The sequence below is a fragment of the Vanessa atalanta genome, chromosome 21 (genome assembly GCF_905147765.1).
Source record: "Vanessa atalanta chromosome 21, ilVanAtal1.2, whole genome shotgun sequence".
Taxonomy (NCBI): Eukaryota; Metazoa; Arthropoda; class Insecta; order Lepidoptera; family Nymphalidae; genus Vanessa; species Vanessa atalanta.
The window spans coordinates 4,335,789-4,361,357 of record NC_061891.1 but is presented as its reverse complement, the minus strand read 5'-3'; the positions used below and the strand labels follow the sequence as shown (position 1 = coordinate 4,361,357).

General features: G+C 33.0%; 1 protein-coding gene across 5 annotated transcripts in view; it reads left to right on the top strand.

The window, feature by feature from the left end:
* Nucleotides 1–25,569, top strand: part of LOC125072184 (AF4/FMR2 family member lilli) — a 208,551-nt gene that overhangs the window by 143,992 nt on the left and 38,990 nt on the right. For all 5 annotated transcript variants that reach the window (XM_047682709.1, XM_047682706.1, XM_047682707.1 and 2 more), the window contains exons 5-8: nucleotides 17,938–18,029; nucleotides 20,263–20,340; nucleotides 23,850–23,894; nucleotides 24,854–24,949. In XM_047682709.1, the coding sequence (XP_047538665.1) occupies nucleotides 17,938–18,029; nucleotides 20,263–20,340; nucleotides 23,850–23,894; nucleotides 24,854–24,949 (311 nt within the window). The remainder of the gene's footprint in view (nucleotides 1–17,937; nucleotides 18,030–20,262; nucleotides 20,341–23,849; nucleotides 23,895–24,853; nucleotides 24,950–25,569) is intronic.

Genomic DNA, 25,569 nt, shown 5'->3' with positions numbered 1-25,569 from the left:
AGTAACTGAAAATTTTCACAAATTCTGCACCAGCGATATTGAATATCAAAAGACAGAAGATGAAAAGTTTTGAGTGTACATTTCATTTTGTCGATAACGTTTGCGGATTAAATTTTATGCCATATTTTTCATCCATTTGTATCGCGATACCGGAAAATATGTTGAGAGGTCAAATTGTGAAGTATAAAATCTCTTTGAGTTTTCAATAGTTATAATTGGATTTTAAAATTAGTTGACTTATATTTAAAATTACTATTATTAGGTATATGGAATCCCAATTTTTTGTTTTTGCAAATGTCATAAATTCGATTTTAATGTTAAATTAGTATTACGACATATTACATTTGATTAAAAAAAGCTTCGGTAAGATAAAGTTAAAACTTTTAATACATTATTTCACTAATGAATTTGGAAAGGGAAGCTCGTAAGTATCCCACTGTTGGGCAAGTGCGGAAGGAACGATAAAGAGGCTTAGAAGTAGTCTCTCCACGCTGCACAACTACGTTAGCGAAACACTCGAAACTTTAGTTTGTATATTTGTTACTCAATTACTCTCAAACTGCTGCGAGATCGTTAGACTAAAATTTACCAGATAAGTCGATTTGATGGTAAAATAAGACAAAGAAATATTTTTTAAGTTTAAATTTGTTTGTTTGTATGTATGTATGTGGTAATCTCTGAAACTAATGATGAAGGAATGAATTATATTTTATATTATATCATTCTCTTTATTAATAAATTGAATTCGTGCGAAGTCGCGCCGAGTAGCTTGTTTGATACATTTAAACAACCAATAATAATCGGTAAATCAATTGAAAACGTTTTTTAATAAACATTTTGACATTCAATTCCCCGGTAAATATTTACCGTTGGTATATTTGAAGCGTAATCTGTTTTTACTTGCCGTTATGGTATCCAATAATCTCTTTATCCCTGAATGGATCGAGCCATTCGCTAAGCCGGTTTACGGAATATACCCACATTTAAAACTTATACCGCATCTGAGATTCAATTAATGTGTCGTAAAATATCAAAGGTTTTTTTTCAATACAATGTTGTGATATTATAGCAATGACGTTTGCAGACATTTATCATTGTCTTTTTTATATGTCTATAGTTCCTATCCCTTTAAAGATTTTTAAATAATTAAATTTAATAATGTAATTAAAATATAAAAATAAAATCAAATAAAAATTTTGTTTAGTTAAATGGTTGGCAATACAATGTTATTTCAAATTTGTACGTCGATGTATTCTTTGAAAAATTTCGCTCGTACATCCAAGAATCGGACGTTCCAAGTACTGGGAAACCGATGCGTGCCCTACCACGAATCATTTATCATCAGCAGAGGGTTTGTAATGAACATACGACGGGCGAGGTCGTTAACGGAATTAGCCACTGCACTACACACAACCAACTTCTCACAGACACATAAACACTCGGTGCGTACGCACTCTTTCATATACACAACCAATGAAAACGGCACGAACACATGCAAAATGCACGCGTACGCACGCCAATTGACCAATCAACGCTTCGCGTCGGTCTATTCGTACTTTCACACAAAAAACAAGAGTGATATTCCAACGTTTGCATTCGTTAAGTTAAACTACGAGGTAATGTATCGGATATTGTGACTTTTGCGATAATAATTTTATTAGTTTAGATAAAATGATACGTATTGACGGTATTTTATTTTGAATTGGTGTTTTTTCTCATATTTGTCTAGTTCTATTTTTAAAAAGTAATTCAAATTTACCGGTAATATTAACACTGTTAATTTGTACGCCTGCTATAAATGTGATCGTTCGGTGTGAATTAGGTCTTAAAATCATTTTATGAACGGGCGTTTTAATGTATTATATACATTAACGCGACTCAATTCGTTATAATTACAATAAAAAAGTTTACGTGCGACGTGTTAAACGTTCTAAACATTTAAAAAGCCTGTTTAAATGAATGATAGACTTTTTATTTATGACAGTTTTGTGAATGTATATTATTTTTCGAGATATAAAAAACTTTTTAATTCCTTTTATGAGCGGTCGCTACATATGTACATACATATACGTTCACTAATGATTAATACTTAAATAGTTATATAAACGATTTATATACCTTGATAACCCGTGTCTCACGGCTGAACTCACTTTATTTATTTACTTATTATCACACTATTGAACTGTGCCGGCTTGGGATATTCTAGGATTAAAAAAAACATGTTAAGATTTGAATCCACAATCTTCGGTAACGATATACGTGCTATATCCACTAAGCCACCTCGGTTCATACTTTGGCTGATTTGAATAATTATTATAATGCTTATTAAAAATATATAGTAGAAGGACATACTGTGGACGTATGTAATGTTGTGTATTTGATTTTGACAATATAATTATCAAATAGAAATTTATTATGAAATAATAAACTAATGCTGGATCATTAAAATAATTACGCACAACGATTCTAAATTACAATACGAATCGATAAGATCGGCTCGACAAGCAATTCCATTAACACAAATGAAAGAACGATCGCCAAACGAATCGCTCAATCATTCATCGTTCATTCCCATTCGTTCAATTTACTATGGGTTTTGGACAGTATTAATCTACGGGTTAGATAGAAGACATATTCATTACTTCAATTACCGTTTAATCCTATTCTACGAAACGTATTTTGATTATACATATATACAATAAGTTTTGCTTGTATGTATTTAAATGTATATCATATAGATTCACTTCTGGTTAAAAACCTCCTCCCATCTTGAGAAGCGAAGGCATACAGATTATTCTATTATGCTCTGAATTGCGGAATACAAATGAGGCAGAACAGTTAGGTTAGGTTGGATATGAACTCGTGATCGCCGGTCAAGATCCCCTCAATTTATCCACTGAATCATCTCGGCTCTTCAACATTGAGAGCGGTAATATTTCAATTTAAAAAATAAATCAGTGTTGCATAGAAATTCTCGTCCGACGTGGCCGGCGTTTACCGACGACACATAAATATCAAAACCGTCGATACGAAAATCTCATTGTTATTTATGCGCTTAATGTCGTATTGTATTCTAAGTTGTTGTATTTTGCAATACGTCCTATTTGATGCGAGTTCTTCTGAATTTTTAACGTAATCGCAAAGTTACATGTATTTGCGTATTATCGTTGTTAAAAAAAAAAAACAAATGTAGTTGAAGTTGTGAATCATATCGGGTATGAGATATATAATTAGCATTAACAGCCTGTAAATTTTCCCACTGCTGGGATAAAGGCCTCCTCTCCCTTTGAGGAGAAGGTTTGGAGCATATTCCACCACGCTGATCCAATGCGGGTTGGTGGAATACACATGTGGCAGAATTTCTTTGAAATTAGACACATGCAGGTTCCTCACGATGTTTTCCTTCACCGCCGAGCACGAGATGAATTATAAACACAAATTAAGCACATGAAAATTCAGTGGTGCCTGCCTAGGTTTGAACCCGAAATCATCGGTTAAGATGCACGCGTTCTAAGCACTTTTTTTTTTTTTTTTCTCGCTGGAAAAACGCGTTACGCGCTTCCCCCACGTGATGGAAGGTGGGGGGGTGTGTGGGACTCCCCGGAGCCCTGGACGCCGAGTGCGCCCTGGTACGCCGGGTTTACCCACTAAAAAACCAGCGGTACCCTCTCCGTCTTTCGGTGGGCGCCACGGGATCGCTTGCGCATGCTACCGTGACGCCCTGACGGTCGGCCCGCCTATGCGGGCCTCCAACACCTAGAGGGGGTTCTCGGGGTGCGCGTTCTAACCACTGGGCCATCTCGGCTCATATATATAAGTTACAAATTAATCGTTTTAAATATTTTAATAGCGTTTAATATGTAAAATAAATAATTTAAAATAAGATTTAGCGCACTAACATATTATAAAGATAAACTGGAACAATGTTTTTTTTTTGCGAATACTACATTTAAACACACACAGACATATACGTCTGTGTATATAAAATCAATCTATGTATTGTTATAACAACTATAATGTATAACTTTATATAACAGTTGCACTGTGAACGATCGTCTGCATACAAAACGCCTCCCTCCCGTCCCTGCGATCCATTCGGTAATGAAAAAGTTTTTAACTGACCACTGAGCGGACAGACATTTTAAGTCATGTATTTTTTTTAAATTAATCGAAGCAGTTTTTTTATATTGTTCATAAAATTGCCTCGTTGGTCACGTGGTTAGTGTATTCTACAGATCCTGAGGTATTATAGGTTTATAGAAAGTTGAATTTTATTGTCAATTTCTTACCGTTTTGAACAATCAATATAATTCTGTAAATTGGAGATATACTTGGTTATAGTATATTCTCATTTCTCAAGCACTAACAGCCTGGCCTGTCTGATCTGATAAATGACTGAGGTAGTAGATTGCTCCTGTGTTTGCGTGCACACTCAAGCCCTATAAAATCGTCTTTCCGCGCTAAGTAAAAAGATTATGCAACAATTTTATGAATTTCATAAGAGATAATGAAAAAAAAATTACGTTAATTACAGCTATATTCTTATCTATTAACATTTATATTATGGCTGGCAAGTCAAGCTTATCAAAATGATGCTTGTTGTAGATTTTGAATACATATGAAATTTAAATATGCTCTATCCATATTAAAATTGTCCGTATACTGTTTGTCTTATGAACGTTAAATTGTAATATTCATCTCGTGTATTTTGTGTGTGCAATGTATATATTGAGGAACGAATTCATATATCTTAAGCCGAGATGACACAGTAGTTAAAACGAGTGCATCTTAACTAATGATTACGGGTTCAAATCCCGACAATCACAGCTGAATTTTAATGTACTTAATTTATGCTTACAGTCCATTTCGTGATCGTTTAGGTTGTTTAGGTTTAGAGCCAGAGGCCAGCTGTGGTACATTTACAAGCAATTACTTTAATATTAAATTTAATGAGTTCTTAATTTATACTTTCACTAATAACGTTACACGAGTTAACTCGGCGTTGCATTTGAAGTTCCGGTCACAATTAAGTTTAATGTGATTTGTTTTGTTCCATTTGGTCCTCGTGAACCCACTCGTAGTTACCTCCTTCCATTTTTACCACCCCTTTGGGAATGCGGCTGAATTCAGGAAGTTTATAGGTATTATGTGCGTCGGTACAGCTTTTATATGAAACGTTATAGCCTTTGTGACCCTGAATCAACATTCTGTATACGGTGTAATAGAATCCTTTGTGTGTTTCGAATTATAGAATGATGGACCTACAAGGTGAAAATTAATGATTCATTTAGCATACAAGTGATAGTATAATAACAATGTTTATTTTATACATAGATAAAAATAAATATCATTAAAAAGATAAAAATAAATATCTATAAAAAGATAAAAATAGTCTGTGAGTTTGTGTGGGTTGATCCAACATACATTCGAAATCATACAAAGGAAGTTTCAGTCAATTTATATATTTACCTGAAAGATAACAACATAAGTCGATCATTTAATAAGGGATAAGGACGAATAATATATAAATGATATCTTTGTATTTTCTATTAGTTTCCGCAAGCGGATTTGGCGGATTTTGAGGGCGGAAAGGGGGTAGGTGTTAGGAATCCTATGTCTTTTTCTATACCCCTTTACCAACGTGCATGTAAAGTCATCATTTATAAGTTAAGATACATTCGTATTGTGTTTGTTTCGTTCAAACAATTTTATTAAACCGTACATTGTGCATTCATCGTACACGATATTCTTCCTCAACGAAGGGAAAACCTCGACATCTGAGCTCGCATTGACCTCCTTATGTTCGCGATTGATACCTACGACCTTGTTAAACAACAAAAAAAAAACGTGCCTCGCATTCCTTTTATGATTTGTTTTGGCTGTATTCGTCAGAATGGACCTTTATGTAATTAGCACGCGACATTGAAATTCGGTTCTACTGTCGCAGGTACAAGTGGAATAAACCAATTTCATAATAGCTAAGTGTTACTACAGATGTTTCTAGAAATGTCTGGAAAGTTTATCTCATTCTCGATCTCAGTAATAAGCGTTCGAATTACAAGACTTCTCGGTTTGAATTATTAAGTACACGTTAGAATTAAAAATGAAATGTCTGCGTTTAAGAATGGTTGTTTCATTATTTACCACTTTAAAAATTATATGAGATGGTTTTATTAACTGATTTATTCAGAACGTTCATATATATAAATGAAATATACATAAGTAAAAAGCTAACGCCTCTTCTACTTGAAAGAATAAGTTTTCGAGATTTTTCCACCACGCTGCTCCATCGTGTGTTGGTTACAAATGTGGCAGTTTTTTTTTTTTTAATTAGACTTACTTGATGTTTTTGATTATAGCAGAACACGAGATAAATAAGGACAAATTTTGGTGATTCCACATTAAAATTCAGTATTTGCCTGAATTTGGAATCGCATCATCAGTTAAGATGCACGCATTCATCACGGCTTAAGAATTGGTTATATGAATTTGTTCCTTACTAATTATACGATACACCAATCATTGTACATACAAAATACATACTATACAGCTTTCCTCATAATGATTTCCTTTGTTAACCATCGACCGCGAGATTAACACAAATATGACTAAGTTGTATCTGCTACAATCCTTTAATTATATCGATTGTACCGTTAGGGTTTTGATATTAGGGATCGCATATAGACGAATCCTTGCGGACTGCGGTTCGAAGTTAAATAACTCTATCTTGCTCGCTTGATTTCGACCTTTATTGAATTCTCTCGTATTACATGATGTAATCTCATTATTTAATAGTACAGTCTGAAATTATTTCGTTTGCTTAAATAATTATGTATGAAGTTAAATTTATTAATAATTTTAGAGGCAACCTTTATAACCTTATTGTCACAAGTAAATAATTTTTATTGTTATTCTAACTTTAACAGCAAAATTTAGTATTGTTGTGTTCCGGGTTAAACGATGAGGAGACCAGCACCTTGTGCTTGCGTTACACTGGCTTACATAAAATCTTCCCAAGGTTTGAAGCGCAATGGTGAGATGTAAAAAATGTTTCTTCGAAATCTGTGAGGTGATTAAAAGATTTTTCAGAATATTTTTTAACTGTGTAAAGACACAAGTGACGTAGTTTTAAAAGCGATCGCAATTATTGCGTGATGTTTGATCATAAAGTGGTTTTATCATACATTTGAAATGAATGTTTGTGGGAAGTTTATTAATTAAACTTTACTTAAGTAGTAAAAAATTATCTTTATGTATTTTTCTTGAAAATGTACAAAATATTCTTTTAAGGACGTTTTAATTCCAGATATAATTGATAAAATCTGAACTGTGAGATTGTATATACATATATGAATACTTTGAAAGTGTATAATTAATTAAAGTGTTTACCTGTTTTGTTAAATTTTAATACGTTAAATGTACTTTGATATGATCCGCTTTTATTTACATAACAAAAATATCAATGAAAACAAAACCTTATCATATTATAACTTAATTTTATACATTAATGAACGAATGTTAAGTTAATGTAATAAAAAAAGCAAATCGATAATAATGACTTTAAGGTCTAATTTCACCAAACTATGTTTGTTAAATCTTAATCAGTAATTTACTAATGAGTTGTTAATAATTAACGGGCTGTTATATCATTAAATGTCCCAGGAACAAAATTTAACCAGCCGTTATTAAACAGAACATTTAACTGAATGGCTTGTAAGTTACTCACTCTTATTTTAAGCAACCAAATTGAAATGCTTATTTGTGACATGTCATTTAGACGAAGTTCGGTAATATTTTATCTAGTCGTATAATACGTCATTTGTTGTGCTGCGCGACCAATTTCAAAAATCGTTAGCTCCGAGTGATTTCAATGAAATGTTAACTACTTTTGATTTAAACCGATTGAAACGTCAAATAATTATAACATGGTAATATTTATTTTTGAGCTGAGGTTATGCAGCATTATTTTGTGCTCTTTGATTGTGTTTGTGGTGTGCTTCTTATTGAATATAAATAACTATGTCAAAGAAAACACGCGGACCGAATTTTTCGTCAAATGAAAAGGAAATCCTTGTTCATTTAGTTACAAAATACAAGGATCTAATTGAAAATAAGAAAACGGACGCAGTAACTACTGCGATCAAAAATGAAGGATGGAAGAAACTAGCGGAAGAATTTAACTGTTTGAGTTCATTCTATGTTCGAAACGTAGAACAATTAAAAACCTGTTGGGATAATATTAAACGCACTACGCGAAAAGACAAAGCTGCGACGAAAAAAAATAATTTATTAACTGGTAGGTTCTGACATTGTTTTTTGTTAATAAAATATGAAGTAGTACTATGCAATGAGTACTAATTACTGGTTTTCTTTCCAGGAGGAGGGAGGTCCGATATTCCACGATTATATTAAGTAATCTAAATTTTCTAAAACATTATTTTCGAAAATAAAATTGTACGCAGCGTCCATCTTGAGTTTAATTGTCTGTTACGGTCTAACGGACGTCTACAGCGGTGATTAAATTTAACGGCTTGTTATAACAAATAAACACGCGTTAACTCGTGGTGGGACACTCGATAACTTTAACAGTCCGTTAACTGACTTAACAATACGTTAAATATTTAACAGGGTATGGTGAAACTGGACCTAAGGGTGATAATGAAAAAGCGCACGGGCCCGATGCGGCGGCGGTGCGCTTGCGCATGTGTCAACGGCCGCAGGTGCGCGTGTCATTGGCCAGGAGTCAGGCATTGTTTCATCTCACTCGTACACATACAAAGAAAGACAAGGGCTGCCGATTAAAAAAAGACTCTTCAGAAACAAAAATTGTTAAATTTTGAGACGTAACTACGTTTGTTATAAGTGTCGCAATCAGCTGTTTTTTAGTAATATAATGAGAAACTTATTCTACTTTATATTGTGGAATTCATTTCGTGTTGATCTAGAAACTTAATTACGATTGTGTAGTCTTTCAGTTGATTTCATGATCAGAACTAATAGCCCGTATATAAAACAGGAGTTTGATTTCGATAAAAAGTCTTAATATGATAAAAATTAGAGGATGACTGTGTCTCTGCAACAGTTTTTTTTAGACCAAGACAACACAAGGCACGCATAATAAGAAAGACTAAGTTAAACAAATATTTGAATCTTGAAATTTTTGTTGGGATGCTGTCTGGAACGTAAAACTACTACCCTTGATGAAATAATAGAATGATATACCAAAGACCCGGACAAAACGTCTGCAGAGGTAAAAGAAATATAATAAGTAGGTGAACTCCGTCTTTGGATTGACTCTGTAAGAAGTGGTTGTACTCCGTCAACGTCCCACCAGCCATGGGAACTAAAATGTTACGCTCGAACTCACTCAACCTTCACACCAAAACAGCAATGTAAAGTATTAATTTATGCTGTTCGGCTGTAGAACAGAGTGAAAATATATCTTTAGAATTTCACATGACGGACAAACCACGCAGGCTTTTTTTTTAATGCGTGTGCTTATTGCAAGTGGTTATTAGCAAGCGTTGGCAACCCTGCGTGATGCCACCCTGAATAGTGCCAACTGATCACTTTTTAATGTATCGCAAATAAGATTTATTCCTTTTTTTTTTACTCTTTTTGAGCGTTGTTTGCGGTTTAACGTCTTAAAAATAAATATGCGGGCTCTTATCGGTTTTATTGAGCATATAATTTGTGTAAAAGGATACGATGTTGGTATTTAAGTTTTAACTATGTAAAAAAGAATATCGCTCATTACAAAAATGACGTCAAAAACATACTCTAGAATAAATACCTACTATGTCTATTAGTTTATGCCAGAGTACCTTAGATATAAAAGTTTCAAAAAATATATATTTGTGAATTGTATCCGTATATATATTCAGGTTTTGTAAAAAATATTTAAATTGAAATAAAAATGCCGAATATAAATAAAGGAATAAAATTAAATCATACTTAAAGAATTCTATCGTGGAATACTCTCAAAGTTAAATAAAAGTTCCTTTATGCAGCATCTAATCTTGAAGTCTGCGAATGCAACAGGCTCCCCGACTTATCTAATATCGATGTAGTTCCAATACTTTCAAGAGTAAATCGCCATTGTTCGGGAAGCGAAGCAATCGCGACGAGTGCATCTGGGATATGATCTAGTCGTATATAATCATTTCATTGCTATTCGATCCAAGTGCGACGTATATTCGAACGAGGTGACGTTTTATATGACATTTGACAGTTGTACTGTAATCTGTACTTCTATATATACTAACATTATAAATGAGAATGTAACTTTGTCTGTTGATTCTTAACGCTGAAACGGGTGAATCGATTTCGATGAAATTTGGTATATGGGATAGTTTGAGTCCCGGGGAAAGAAAAGGGCAACTATTTTTAAACCTTTGGGTAAAATGTGAGGTGGCTGTTTGTATGCTACGAATAAAGTTCTATAAGTTTTACACGTGTAAATTCGCATATAATATACGATTTTACCTAAATCTTGTATAAGTGATGATTAGTTGACCGATGTTGTCTTCTTTTTTTTTTAAATGTCAAATCAATTAAGAAATACATAAATAAGAGTTTAATTAAACACGGCTAAACGACGTCTGTAAGCCAAAAACTAATTCTTTTGTTTATTCAATACGTAGGTTTTAATGTTAACTGAAACAAAAAAAAAAAACAATATATGTCCAACATAACAGTATGACTTATCGCTTGGTTCTAGGACTTTGTGCTAGCACGGGTTGGTAACCACCCACACATAGTCTAACACCTAACAGCAATAGTTAGTTTTTTTGTGTTCCGGTTCAAAAAGTGAGTGAGCCAGTGTAACTGGCTACAAGACTACATCTTAGTTTGACAAGGTTTAAGGTTTATTCGCGATCTAAGGTTAATATTTCCTACAGCGCTAATTTATATGGGCTGTGGTACTATAGCCTAAATGTATTTCAATAAATGCGTTATTATCAAGAACTACGTTTCCGATTTTAATAATTCTTTGTGAGTTAGATCATCCTTTTATATGGGAATGTTATGGGCAATATGATTTCACGCTACGACCCTAAGGACGAGCCTTAACCATAAACATCAACCAGTACGGAATAAAAGCGGTGGTTATACAAACACTTACTCTGAAAGTATCGTAACAACCTGAATATGTTACACTGCTTGGTAAAGGCCTCCTCTTATTTTTGTTTAGAAGGCTTGGGTTGATGGATACATTATGTGTCAGACTTATGACCAACACGTGTAGGAATCCTTACGACCATTTATGTTATTGAGATTCACGGGTTTTAACTACTGGCCCCGATCAGTTCGGTACAAAAAATCTGCTAACGAATGTATTTTTTTTATATATACGCGTTTTAATGAGTTCAGTGTGAGCCAGGTCCGTTTGGTTGTTGGCACGATCAGCTTTTAAGAGTTATTCCGCCACCCAACTGCAATGATTCACAATGCTTCGATACCATGGTCAGAGGAGTCATTCACAATGTAAATCTAATGTCTCTTTCAATGCTAATATCTAGAGGTTGTGGACCACCTACGGTTAGGTGGCCCTTTCTTTTACTTCAAATATACCTTAACAAAAATACAATCAGTATTTATATTGTAAATTTAAAAAAAGGTATACTAGCAACGGTCGGTAATCTGCAACTTTAATAACGCGACGTGCACATCGTTGAGTTATTAACGTTTAAATGATGAAATTATGTCATTAATCACGCAATAAATTTGTATTAAGTGATTCAGCTTAATATGTTGTAATATTTTGTATGGAATGAAGAAGATAATTACGGAGAAATGATGACGGGAAATGCCCAACAAAGACTTACCGAGATCATTTGTATTTTTATAACAGGGAAAACCTTAACTGTGATAAAGCCAACATTTGTCCTTATATGTAATGTTTTAAACGCCGAGATAGCCCTGTTACTACACGTGAACTTTTATCGATAATTGCCGGTTCAAACCCAGGCGCACCATTGAATTTTCGTGTATTTAATTTGACATTGTGGTTTTAAGAGTTTGTCATCGGGTATTAGACGTAGAAAGTAGCCTATAAAGCAAACTTGAACTCTAAGGAGTCCTACCTTAGAATTCAAGTTTGAATTCAAGTTTTATTCCAAATTTCATCTAATTCGATTCCGTGGTTTGGCCGTTAAAGACACAAAGACAGACAGAGTCAACTTCGCATTTATAATATTAGTATATTTTTTTACGAATATTTGATAATAAGTTTTTATACCACTTTGACCCTGCAATATTTCAACTGAAAGTCCGTGGTACTATTGCACTTATATTTACGAGCGCTCCGATTCGATAATAAAGTATCGAAATGGAATTTATTACGCACTATGTTACGTTCAAAGAAGCTATCTCTAGAGATGTCGCCTACATACGTTTTATATCTCCCAACGAGATTTCTTTAGTTTGATATTTGAATATTATGTTCTAGAAAAGGTTTCGACGATTGGGTACTATGAAAAACGTATGTGATGTGAATTATTTCACACCTAGGTACAAATGTCTTAAGAACGGTGAGAACCTTTTCACGGTAACTCGTTTGATCTTGTCGAGTTTAATTGTAGGTATTTATCGTAGTATTTTGTTTATAAATTAAATTATATAATCTGTTTTGCAATTTTTAAATTATATACAAACTATATAGCCTTCGTCCATCTTTAAATTGTAATTTATAACCTTTTCTATGAAATTATATATTTAATAAGCGAATAGTCAAACAAAAAGTTAAACTGTAGAATTTGTCTATCTCGTGATATTATTAATATGGTTTTCTTGACATCTTATCGCAATGGAGCAGTGTGGTGTAATAGGCTCTAGACCTCTTTAAAAGGAGAGAGGCCATAGCCCAGGAGCGGGAAGTTTACAAGCTGCTACGTACTCGTGTGAAAACAACTCATAAAAAATCGGTAAACAACGTAAATGCGTTTTATTATTTTGTAAATACTTTATTTATATTACTTTAACATTGAAGTAGAGGGAAATAGTTATTTTTTATAATATATTTAGAACTAAATTGAACGATGTCGAGTAAGCAGGTTCAATAATAATTAATCATTAAAAAGAGTTAAGTTTTGTTTTTAAATCGATTACCGACCGTCCGAGTTGGATACGAAACAATTATCGCAAGGCTCCTCTTTTTTCAGTAAATCCAATAAAGGTGATCGGATCGGCGTTAATGCGACGTGAATAACTTTTTAAAAATGACATTGAACTGTTAACAATTATTCATCAACGATGTTATATGGAGTGGGAAGTTTGTGTACGGAATAATACGCGCAATCTAAGGCGAACGGCCTTCAGCTTGGCTGTTTGTAATAAATAACAATAATTGTCAATTTACGTAATCGTTACCGCGCAATATGCGTATACGCAACTTACCGCTTGCGCAGCGCACTTCTTGCTTTTGTTGCTGAAAATAATTTGCAAAAGTCACCAGTGACTGACTGTTCGCGTGTATTAGGTCCGTTAATGGAAAGCTGGGCTTTGCCCTTCCTTACCAATGAGTTTAGTTACCAATGGTTTTCGGATGATTCCATCATGCTTCTTGACTGCGGTTTAGTATACATGTAGCTCAAATTAACCAGTATATTTACATGTTCCATTCGAAGCATGAAGCTTTTACCTCATGAAGTTCTCCTTTGATTGCAAGATAAATTATTGTAATAAACAACTAGAACACATTTAAGGAGGTAACAGTCAGTGAATATCTATTAGCAGGAGAAATAACTTTTAACTTGAGAAGGATAATCATCGTCCATAATGTTTACTGTTAAACAAAAGAATTGTTGTTGTGTTCGAAAAAATCAAACAATACATTTTGTAAATTACAAATTAATATATAAACGTGTTATTTACCCTTACACTATGGTTTGAAAACCATGATAATGAATGAAGGCTAGCCTTTAGGATACTCTTTGTGAGATAAATTCTGGGGAGCACGAATAGAATAAATAAATAAATAATTTATTTAAGTAACAAACGTATCCTAGTGTAACAGGCATACATACCTTATTAGTTCTCAAGATTGGAATATTGCCGATGTACGGAATGGTTAATACTTACTGTTCCAATGTAGTTGTGACCACACTCCATCAGGTGGCCAGTACCTGCCATTAATAAAAAAATAAACAACATGGGCTTATAAGCAATTATTGCATATTTTATATGTATTAAAAATCGTGTTTAAAATAATTCATCTCGTGTTCTACGGACAAACCGGTTGAGTATTGTAACAATTCTTTCTAGTTAATATTAACGGAGCTTCTATTCGATGAGTGCGATTTACGGGCCTCGACTTAACTTAATTAAAGATTTTAATATTGCCAGAAACTCCTCGACCTACATGTAAACATCGCTCGATGAGACCCATCGAGTTTCATTCTTATTTCATTCACGTCGTGATCATATTTTATACGTAGTAATAATATTTTCCCGTGTGATCACGCTCTAAGACGTCGTTTGATCGCGAAATGAGATTCAGTTATGGCCTGTTCATTTCTATATTATGATCCCACCCTGTTAGGGAGCAGCGACACGTATTCGTACTTGCTTTAGTACACGCAAATAATCGTACTTACGCATTTAGTCAAGTTATTATTGGAAATATTTGTACGTTTCCTTTTGTTGGACTTGCACGATTTTAACTGATATTTTGGCAAGTGTACATCGAAATCGTATGAACGGTAAAATTGTCTAAAATAATTATAACTTTAGAAATTTATTAATACGAAAACTTGGGTTTGTTATTCCAAAGGCTCGATTAATTCTCATACGTAATAGAGAATAATAAATAATTATTAAATAGACGTTAAATACTTTATGTACATTATTTATAAGCAGGTACTCAAAAATAATGTTTGGTGTTATAATTGAATTTGCGATATATTTTTATTCGTCAAATGAACTGTCAACGAATTAAATAAAATTGTATTTTTCATTAAATATTTTACAATTTACATATAATATAATATTAATAAAATACATTTCTTTACTTTAAGAAGATACGTTTAACTTTAAAATTTATTATATATTTAAATTTAAACGGAATTTAATGTACTTTGTTTTATAAATGTTACGCGTAGGTGTATGTGTATGTACGTAGCGAATAAGTGTACTTTCTCCCTCGGGATACATTAGTGGCAAGTAAGTAGCCAGTAATAGAAAACGGCAAATTGACCAATCAGATGCGTGGTACATGAGTAATTGAACGGATACTGCAATTCTCTGTCACGTTTTTATTATCAGATAAAGATCTTGCAATATGATGTGAAATATATCGATACTGTAGACGATATTGCGTATAAAATATGACATGGAATAACCTCATTAAGAAACTACTTTGTATCGCCCTTTATGTTCCACTGTTGGGCAAAACTTTCACGTTGATGTGAAGGTATTGAGGTAACGTCACTTTTTCACTGCGGCTCGATATACCTACTTTAAACCAGCATACACTTCAGCAAACTATTTTTTTTATAAGTAGGTAACTTAGCACATTCATTGGTAGGCGGAGGCGCAAATGGGCCACCTGATGGTAAGTGGTCACCACCAACCCTGGGAGCTAAGATGTTATGTTCGTCGTGCCTGTACTTATACTGGTTTTTAAATCGGTGATAATAAACATTATAGGCATATATTTGTATTTGTAAATGAAATTGATATTTAAAGCAATAAATATTGTAAAGCCGTTTCGATATAAAAAAAAATATATTTTAAAATTTAAAACATATACAATAAACTAAATATATATACAACGGTAATATTACGCAGTAATTCAATACCGATGGTGTTTATGTTCATGTCTAGATAAATAGCATGTCTGTGTTAAACCTCAGATGCGTGCAATTGCTGCTAAATTACTCGGACGTTCCCTCCGAGCATTCGGTTGCATAGATAATAAATGAATACTAATATAATCCGACTATAATATATCGTCTTCGTTTCGTATGAGTTAATTGTGAAATATATTCTTTGAAATATTAACTAGAATCACTTTAAGACGCGCCCTGGTCACTGTGAGCCGAAAATTAAGGGGTTTTTAGTAGCCCTCGAAGAATTCTCATCTCTATCAGCAGGGCGATTCTGTAAGAATTCACTTCGTATGTCACTCGTGAAATGTTGACAATTGACTTACGCCATTTTGATACGTGTATCCTACGAATTTTATAATTACAATTCTGACATTTCTCACACGTGTTTTGAGGTGAGATTCGAGTTTCTTGTTCCAGAATAGCCCTACAGATATGCTTGATTACTCGGACGTTTACGTTTATATTGTTTTTTAAAATGAATTTATTTGCGTTTGTTAAATTTCAGTTAACCCTGATAAATTTGTTCATTATTGTAGAATATATTTGTAAATTACTCCTTTATTTGTATGACAACTATAATCAACGAGTATATAGTTGACAGGATCTAAAAAATGGTTGCCTTAGGTAGGCCAGCTATTGAGAAAGGTTAAAGATTATGTAACATCGCGTTAAGACCCTCATAAGCGATACACTCAACTAACTACTAACCATAAATGTCAACCGATCTAGTAAACTGTAGGAGAGTATTAATAGATTGTATGAAACTAGCGTAATCAAATCCTAAGTGTAATGAAACCGCGCACCACATCATGTAATGAATGTAAACTCTGAAACCAACAATCAGCTATCAAAGGTGGGATAAGTATTAATGCGAGCAATGTATAAAGTCTGTGCCCATACTTCGAGCGCCTTTGTCCTGTTAGCAATCTCCATAAACCAGCTAGACACCTAGCCGAGATTCCCCTCAGACGGGAGGCCCGCCCCTTGGGGAGCTAAGCAGTATTCACAAGATTTAAAGTGTTTTATGTGTTCAAATGAATATAAACATTTGTAAATTTTAATTTTATGAGAGTTTTATGAATTTGCTATTCACATTTTAAAATGTTGCGGCCGTTGTCGTGTTATGATGTTATCCGTTTTAAATTGACTCTCCGAAAACCTGCAGACGAATGAAACTAATTGAGCTGGATGAAAAACGTATTTAAAAAAATATCAATCGACAAAATACGTATTTTCAATTTAGGAATCACGTCAAAATAGTTGGACGGCCGCTGCCAATGAAATGATATATCTGACGATTGATGTTTGTTTTTTATTATTTTTTTTTATTTTATCATAAGCCGTGGAATTTTAACATCGATGTAAAAATATCTAACATTTTTTTGTGGATGTAGTTTTCTACCCGTATATGCACGCATCATGCAGTAATTCCGAACCGGTGGTAACTTGATGAGATCCTTTAAAATGACGATTCAAATGTGCATGAAACACGAATAAAATATCAATTTTGATTTTGATTAATGCTGAACAATTTGTCAGTTAAGCATTTATTTCATCTCGTTTGTTTGAAATATGCCCAATTAATGATTGATAAACTTATTTATAAGTTCATACGGACAACACTATTTTAATATTTCTATATAATAACATTAGAGCTAAAAGAACACAACCGCTAAATGAAACAATGTAAACGCCTCCACTTTTTCTGCAAAAAAACATTTGATAATTTTAAGTGTGAAGTCTTATTCTATTGATAATATCTACTGAAACTTCACGACGTGTACTTACTACATCGTAAATATATAATAATCCTTACTAATATTTATTACAAATTTAAATATTCATAAGCTTTGTTATGATTTTAATTTTAATCAACATTTCTTTAACTGTTGAGCCGAGGTGGCCCATTGGTTAGAACATGTGAATCTCAGCTGAAGACTACGGCTTCAAACTTGCTTAAGTTATGTGAATAATTAACGCATTGGAGTGGCGTGTTAGAATAAGAGCCATTCATAAAAACGTAAAGTTTTAGCCCAGCTCTGAGATATTTGAACGGGCATTTGCTTTATTTTAACAATTGTATATTTATAGTATTTTTTTTTCGCAGGTCACCCGTCTCGACGCGAGAATGAATTCAAAAAGCCCGCCAACGCACTTCAAAACGGTCGAGTACACCATCGTCCGTATGTTTATAATAAGGTAAGGCGTTCCAGATTAAAGTGTTTTATTTCAATTTGTATTAAAATAATAAATGTTTTCATGGAATAACAAAATATACAGTATATTTTACTGTTAATTGTATTGATCATAACATCTAATTATTTTTAGATTTGATTGTTAAAAATATATAGAGTTTAACAATGAAATTTAATTAACAATGGAATATTACGAAAAGCAAACATAATAAATTTTATTTATTTCTGAGTAACATTTAAAAATAGATTATGGACTTGGAAGTCAAGTTTCATAAGTTTCTCGAGAATTTTGTTTATCTTCATCGTCATGTTAAACGCAACGTACATATTGCTTGGTATTGATATTTAAAAAATACAATTAAAATTTTATGTTGCTTATTATTTATTAAATTTATATTACATAGACAAAATACAAAACATAAGTTTGTTAGTTGTATCTCAATTTATATGATGTCTGAATAACTTGTGTTAGCAAGATGCGCATACAGTTATCCACCCGAATGTATTTGTTGGTATAAATCCGTCCCCTCTCCGTCCACAGCCTACGTTTCTATTGCGATACGACCTCCCCCATCACGAGCACTCGAAAATCTCGATTGCCGAGATAAAAGTAACAAATTACGTCTCTGAAAATGTTCATTGTACTAACACATAATTGTTATATTTTCAGTTTAATAACTGTATAAATATTTTACAGTACATTCTGTAAATTTCCTACTACCGAGTTAATGCCTCTTCCCCTTTTGAGGAGGGTTGAAACATTCGAACTTCGAAGGTTCACTTTAATTTGACACAATCTTCACGATGTTTTTCGTCACCGCCGAGCCAGAAATCAATAATACACAGAAATTAAACGCTTAGCTTTGAACCCGCAATAATTGTTTAGAATATTCATAATATACACACTGGATCATATCGTTTCAATATTAATGTAATTTTTGTGAAATGTCTTGTTAAAAAGCATTTGAATAAATTAAATGAAATCCGAACGATTCCGAAAGTAGCTATTGTTATGCAAAGCTTCGATTTGATCTGCTACTCTGATAAAATTATTCTCAGCTATTATAAAGATTTATTCGCTTCCATTATAAAAGAAATCTCTTCTAAATTGACTCTGCACATCCCATTTTTATGATAACACTAGCTATACCTCACGGTTTCTCTCGCGTTCAATTTAAATTATACATGAAGCTAGGAACATAAGTATAGCCTACCCTTATACTTTACAAATGGGCTATCTAACGACAAAATAACTCTTCAAAATGAAATGTTAGTCACTACTGCCATTTGAACAAATAGTAAATTGTTTAATAAAATTATGAGCATTCACACGACACTTACAGAACCCAAGACAACACGAACCCCGTCTGGGTTGTATGTGCACACGGACATAAGCGTTTATGGAATCAATAATTAAACGTTCATTACCTTTACGTAGATTTTAAATACATTTCGAAAGTAATTTTTTAAAATCTCCACAGAATCTTTAAGCATATTTCATAAAATCGTAGCAGCGGTTAAGTTATGCTTAACTGAGCCACTGGCTCGGGAGTTTCGTAAGTTTTAGTTGGAAGTTTCCAAAGCTCGTGCCTCGGGCCGTCGTTCCGATACTTTGTTCTACTGTAAACACGTGCTTCAGATTTAACGCTCCCCGATACCACTTTGACGTTTTAATTAAATCATTAAACATTGATGAACGGTTTTTTTTTTTTTGTTATAATGTTTCAAGTTTTTCAAAGAAACAATTTAGGTTAGTAATTAAAAGCCTGTAAATATTACGCTACTGGGAAATGTCCTTCTTAATACTTGGAAATTTTTACACAAAGCTACTAGCTACTAGCGTCGATTTGAGGATACGCTCATGAAAGAATATCAGGTACAGGATACACAGTCAGGTTTCCTCACGACGTTCACCTTTCCCCCGTGCATTATATTAGTTATAAACAAAAAAATGCTCTTCAAAACTCACTGGTGCTCACTCGGTGGACGTAAATGATAGCATTATTTTTATATTTCGATAATAACAATGTGTTTATTAATATATTACGTACTCATAATAATAGGAAATTAATAAACCGTAATAGGAAACCAAATTCAAAATTGAAAAATATTAATTTAATTTTTTTTTTTTTTTCAAAAATATACGTGGTATCGTTATATACTAGACGAATAAGATAAAACAAATTATGAAAAAATTATACTCCGATTTGATTAACTGTTTTTATTTTTGTAAACAGAGCGAGGGGCTTAATTCCACGGGTGCGGCTGCGCATCGACCGCCTCCCTTACGAATACCCAACGGCATTCAATCACAAGTGAGTATAATGTTGAACTATTCCTGACCACAGTTTCTCGATTACTCTCCTGTTCTCTGTATCGCGATAAAAAATATCCATTTACGTGTATCAATTGCGTGCGTAATTTGTCTCTATTCTAAGACAATCGATTGAAGCGTCGAGGCGTGAAAGCCGAATGAACAGACTCGCTTTCATATTGTATCGCTACTGTTGAATGCAAAAGCTTCATAGGATCGAGTCTATTTTACAAGAGAGCATGAAACTGATTGATCCTTTCATTCATAGTAGTATCTGTTGTATACATGTTTGAAACTCTCGTGTTTTCGTGGCGACGAATAATGTGAAGCTATAGAAAATTCGTTTTAAAAAGATTTACATTAAAAAAAATTACACTAATAAGTCATACGACGTCACTTGTACGTACGACGATTTTCTCTGAAAATGATGTGATTAAAATGTAGCTCTATAGATTTAGTTCGCGAGACGACAAATTTATAGTAGTAGGTATACATGTACATGTATACATATACTTTTGTAAATCCTCGCTGGTGATCTCCGTGCGGCCCAGCTTGTATTTTAAATGTATTTTAATCCAGCACAGCATAGCATCTTCTCTCTTAATTTTAATAATTCTGTTACTAAAAAAATAATTTAAAATTCGATTTTTTTTCATAAATTATTTTTAGACAATTGTAATTTTATTTCATATATTAAAATAAGCAGTGCATAGAAAATATATCTAAGCAACAATCACTGACTTTATTTATTTTGTAAACTAATATATTTATGCTAATGCATGTTTATAGTAAAACTATTTTCTTTAAAATAATTATTACGTACAAAGCACGGCGGCTACGTGCCGATTAAGCTCAAAACTAATATTGTTTATAAAACACCGTACAATCGCGGCGAGTTTACTTTCTAGGTCACAGCGGGTTACAATGCCTCGAAAAGTAATTCTAGGTACTAGACTAAGTTAGGAAGTTTCCGTCGAACGGGTGTGTTTCAACTCAAAACGTCATTAGCGATTTATGAACGATAAAATATAACAATAAAGGTAACTGTGACAATGATGTAACTCTTCTCCTCTTAAGAAGAAATACGCTAAGTTTAATAAACTACACTCCTTTGTCACCTGTGCTCTGTCTCGCTCAAATGAGCAACAATATCGGTCAATAAGGAACAGTACATCACCGCGTTCATTTCTCAGTTTACGTATTAAAATTCACATCCATGAATAAACAAATATACATATGTACATAAATGTCATGCGTTATCTATTTAAACCTAGTACAACCAGTTCCGCGAGATTCATATTTGATTGAATTTCATAATTATTATTAGTGTGATGTCACTCGATGTTTTATTAAGCAGATCCGAACACGGTTGTATTTGCGTGGTGATTAATTAGTTGTATACATAATTATCTGAGATTAGTCTGTGTTTGATGAACTTCAGCACACACGTAATTTATTGCAGTTATTATTATTATATTGTCAGATATCGACTGACTTATATTAACTTATCGCCATCGTTCGTTTCCACTTTTCCGATCCAATTCGACTTGGGGGTTGCAGTAGTTTGTTACCAATTCAAGAATATAGATATGGCAAATATTCTGCCAGCCCAACTGCCTGATAGTGACTTTAATTTATTTTAATTTTAATATTATTTTTATTAATTTGGTTCTCGACACTATGCGAGGTGTGGATACGCACAGTTCTGATGGTATCGCTTTATAGTTTTAATCGACGGACGTACTGATCATGAGGTCTTAAGTTGAATTCTTTATAATTAAAACAAATGTTTTTTTTTTACATATGTTTGTTAATCATTTCTCCACTTTCATCTAAACTGCAAAATACAATACCTTTTGTTCTCTGAATTATTATAAAATAAAAACACTGAAGTCGATGTCGTTCACAAAATATAATTTACAAAACTGTGTCAACAAGACTTTCAGTGCCGTAAAAATAAAGATTGATGAATACAATTTTCGACAACAAAATACAATTCTTAATTTTATGACGTTAAAGTTGAAAATCCTTTGGAATTTTCTAGTAAACGGGTCACTAACTTAATAGTTCGGCTCGCTAAGATGTAATCACGTGTTTCCATAAAAATCATTTTTATACCACCTTTTTGCGTACTTATTTGTTTTTTTTTTTATGTACACATCTTTATTTTTAAATAAATAACTGCGATCAACTACTTTTTTTAATTGCTATTTACTTTAAAGTGAGTGGAGTTTAAGGTTGTGTGGAGGGTTGAGTTTGCTTGGTGACGCGTCTGTGTGAACTAAGGTTTTTAATGCTTGTGTTATAATAAGACCAGAAATTTAAAAATTTTAACAAGTGTCCTTCTGAAAGCTTCTTATTATGACTTTTAGTTGTAAATCTCATAACAATTAAGTTTCGATATCGTTATCAAATTAATTTATTTTTCGTAAACATAGGCCATATAATAGCCTGATAATATATTATTTAAAAAATCCATTTACGTTACTGTTGTTTAATTGAAAGTTTGTAACGTTCAAATCGATTTCGATTTAGCAGTTGATCAACTAAAATTTACTCGTGTACGATTTTTACAGAAAACGACAAATCTCATACGGTTGAAACAACTCTTATTAGATTCAATTTGAATTGCTAATGGTAATAATTATCTGATATCGCTCTTGTCTATCTCTGAAACCTTCACACACGTGTCAACGCGAGCTATATAAAGTTACAACTTAATGTGATGAACGATGCGCGAACGCATAGAATATTTACAATTATTTTAAAGTATTTTACTAGTGTAATGTACTTACGTGACCGAAATGACTCGGGCGCATATCAACATCTATTAAAGTCAATAAGATATTGAAATAGTAGCAATAACCTAAAGTTAATTAGGAATCACTAATGTTCCTATTTACCCCTCCTTTTAGGCTTAATAAGCTTATCACTTGTGTTAAGAGTGGGGACGACAATAGCCCAAGGGCTAAGACACGATCCTGCGAGTTTTTACATCGCTAGGCGGCCCGTAAACTGTTGCGCTTTTGACGCTTATAATATTAATTATACTTCAAAAGCTGTATTTTTTAAATATAATTACATTAACAAAAATTATACTTTATATACATCGTTGATTTATAAAAGCGTTATGATTTTGTTTTTGGATGTACTGTCACGCATTAACTAGTCAAACGTTGATCATGAAATTTTGCATACAAGTTCAGGATGCAGATAAGCATAACGTCCGTCCTTCACATGCGAAGTGGCGAGCGAGAATTGGTATATAAATACCTATATATAAAAATATGTATAGCACGGTTAATATATCGTGTATCGTTGATTGGACCCTGACCATTTATTTTTATTGTGTTGCAGATTGTAAAATGGAAATTTCGAATAGAGAGACCACTATATCACTAGTTTCAAGTAGAGATAATCTTATCTTTAACGTGATAAGAAAAGAACGTTGTTGTTATTATATATAAGGTACATAAAACATTGTTTATTAATGTAATATTTATTCAACAGAATAATGCTGACGGCAGCCAACCTCATATAGAAAGTATATTAAAGGTAAGGAAAGAAAATATAATTATTTAAAAAATGACTCTAGAAATAATTACTATAATTAAATAAGTTACTTAAATTACTATAATATAATAAAAAGGTAAAATTTGTTTGTTTATATATGTAAGAAGGTATTATCCGGATCTATTTGATATATATAATGACTGTATTAATTTAAAGCTTATTCGAAAAATAATTAATTGATGAGATCATAATTACGAGTTGATAAAACCGATGATTTATATTTTAATCATAATATAATGAATGTATTTATTTATTTGACCACCATAAAGTTAATGGGACAAAAGGCGGACTTAATGCCTGAAGGCATTCTCTGCCAGTCAACCTTTAGGTCAAACAGAAAAACCATGAAGGCGGTTATTAAAAATTAATTAACAATATATAACAATATATGCGAATACTTATATAAAACTACATAAAAAAAACATATCCATATAGTATCTACAAAATAAATATTGATATATTAATGTATGTGATATATGCAGTTATATATCGCGTTAGAATATGTTCTAAGTGAATATTGTTAAATGACGATTTAACTGCGCCGTCGAACCTACTCGTGTTAAGTACCAACATATATAAATTCGAGTTTCGATTAGAATAAAATCATCGTAGTAATGTTGTTGGAGTTTAAACAGGCTGAGAAAGAGACGGGGGATTCATTGTTAAATAAATTATTCTAATGGATATCTAAAACAAATATCCGGCTTTTTTTTTAATGTTGTTTTTGTACTAACGAAGAAAATCTTGTATTTCAATAGAATTAACAAAAAAATCGAATATATTTAAAGCTATAGCGAGATAATATGTTAATAATGTATCCTAATTATGATATATTACAATAGCCACGGTCACAGTAGACGGGATCAGATGTTATCAGTGTATCGCTCGCCTATTAGATTCGTATAAGGAATCAAATTTTAAATGAATGTTTTATATAACAGGAAATGAAGTCGCTACCAACGCCCCTGTCAGTAATCGCGGCGACGCCGAGGAAGGAGCTGGAGAACAAGTTCATCTTCAACCCTTACACCAACAAGGTACCAACCGCCTTACCTACGAGTACCTCATGACATCGTGGTCATATACGTCTGTACCCACACAGCGTTAGGGGAATCTATTCTATATAATATATAAAAGCGATATACCACTCACTGGTTAATCACGAAATATCACCTCACCTGCAAACTTGAAATTTGGCAGGTAAGTTTCTTATAGAGTGTAGACATCCGCTAATCCGTGATTTTATGAAACTCCACCCGAAGGGGGTTAAACGGGGGCTGGACGTTTGTGTTTTATAAATTTCGCGTGGTTGAGTGGCAGGTTCAGCTAGTTAGCAGATACATTTGTTATGTGGTTTGTACGCTTTGGATATGTATTAACGACGTAAAACGAGTGTCGAATAGAGCCACGCTCAACAACCCACCTGTTGAGCGTGGCTCTTAGTCGTAAGAGCTGACTGGGGAAACATTATGTGTTTTGGGGGTTTAGTTTTATTATTAGCTTATGCCGACTAGGTCACCGTTATCCTACTATCCATCAAATATTTTTGATGGCGGTAAAACGATTTCACTTGTCAAGATATATAAATTATAATTTTCTTGGTGGTAGGGATTTGTGGAAGCCCATCTGAGTAGGTACCACTGATGCACACTACACA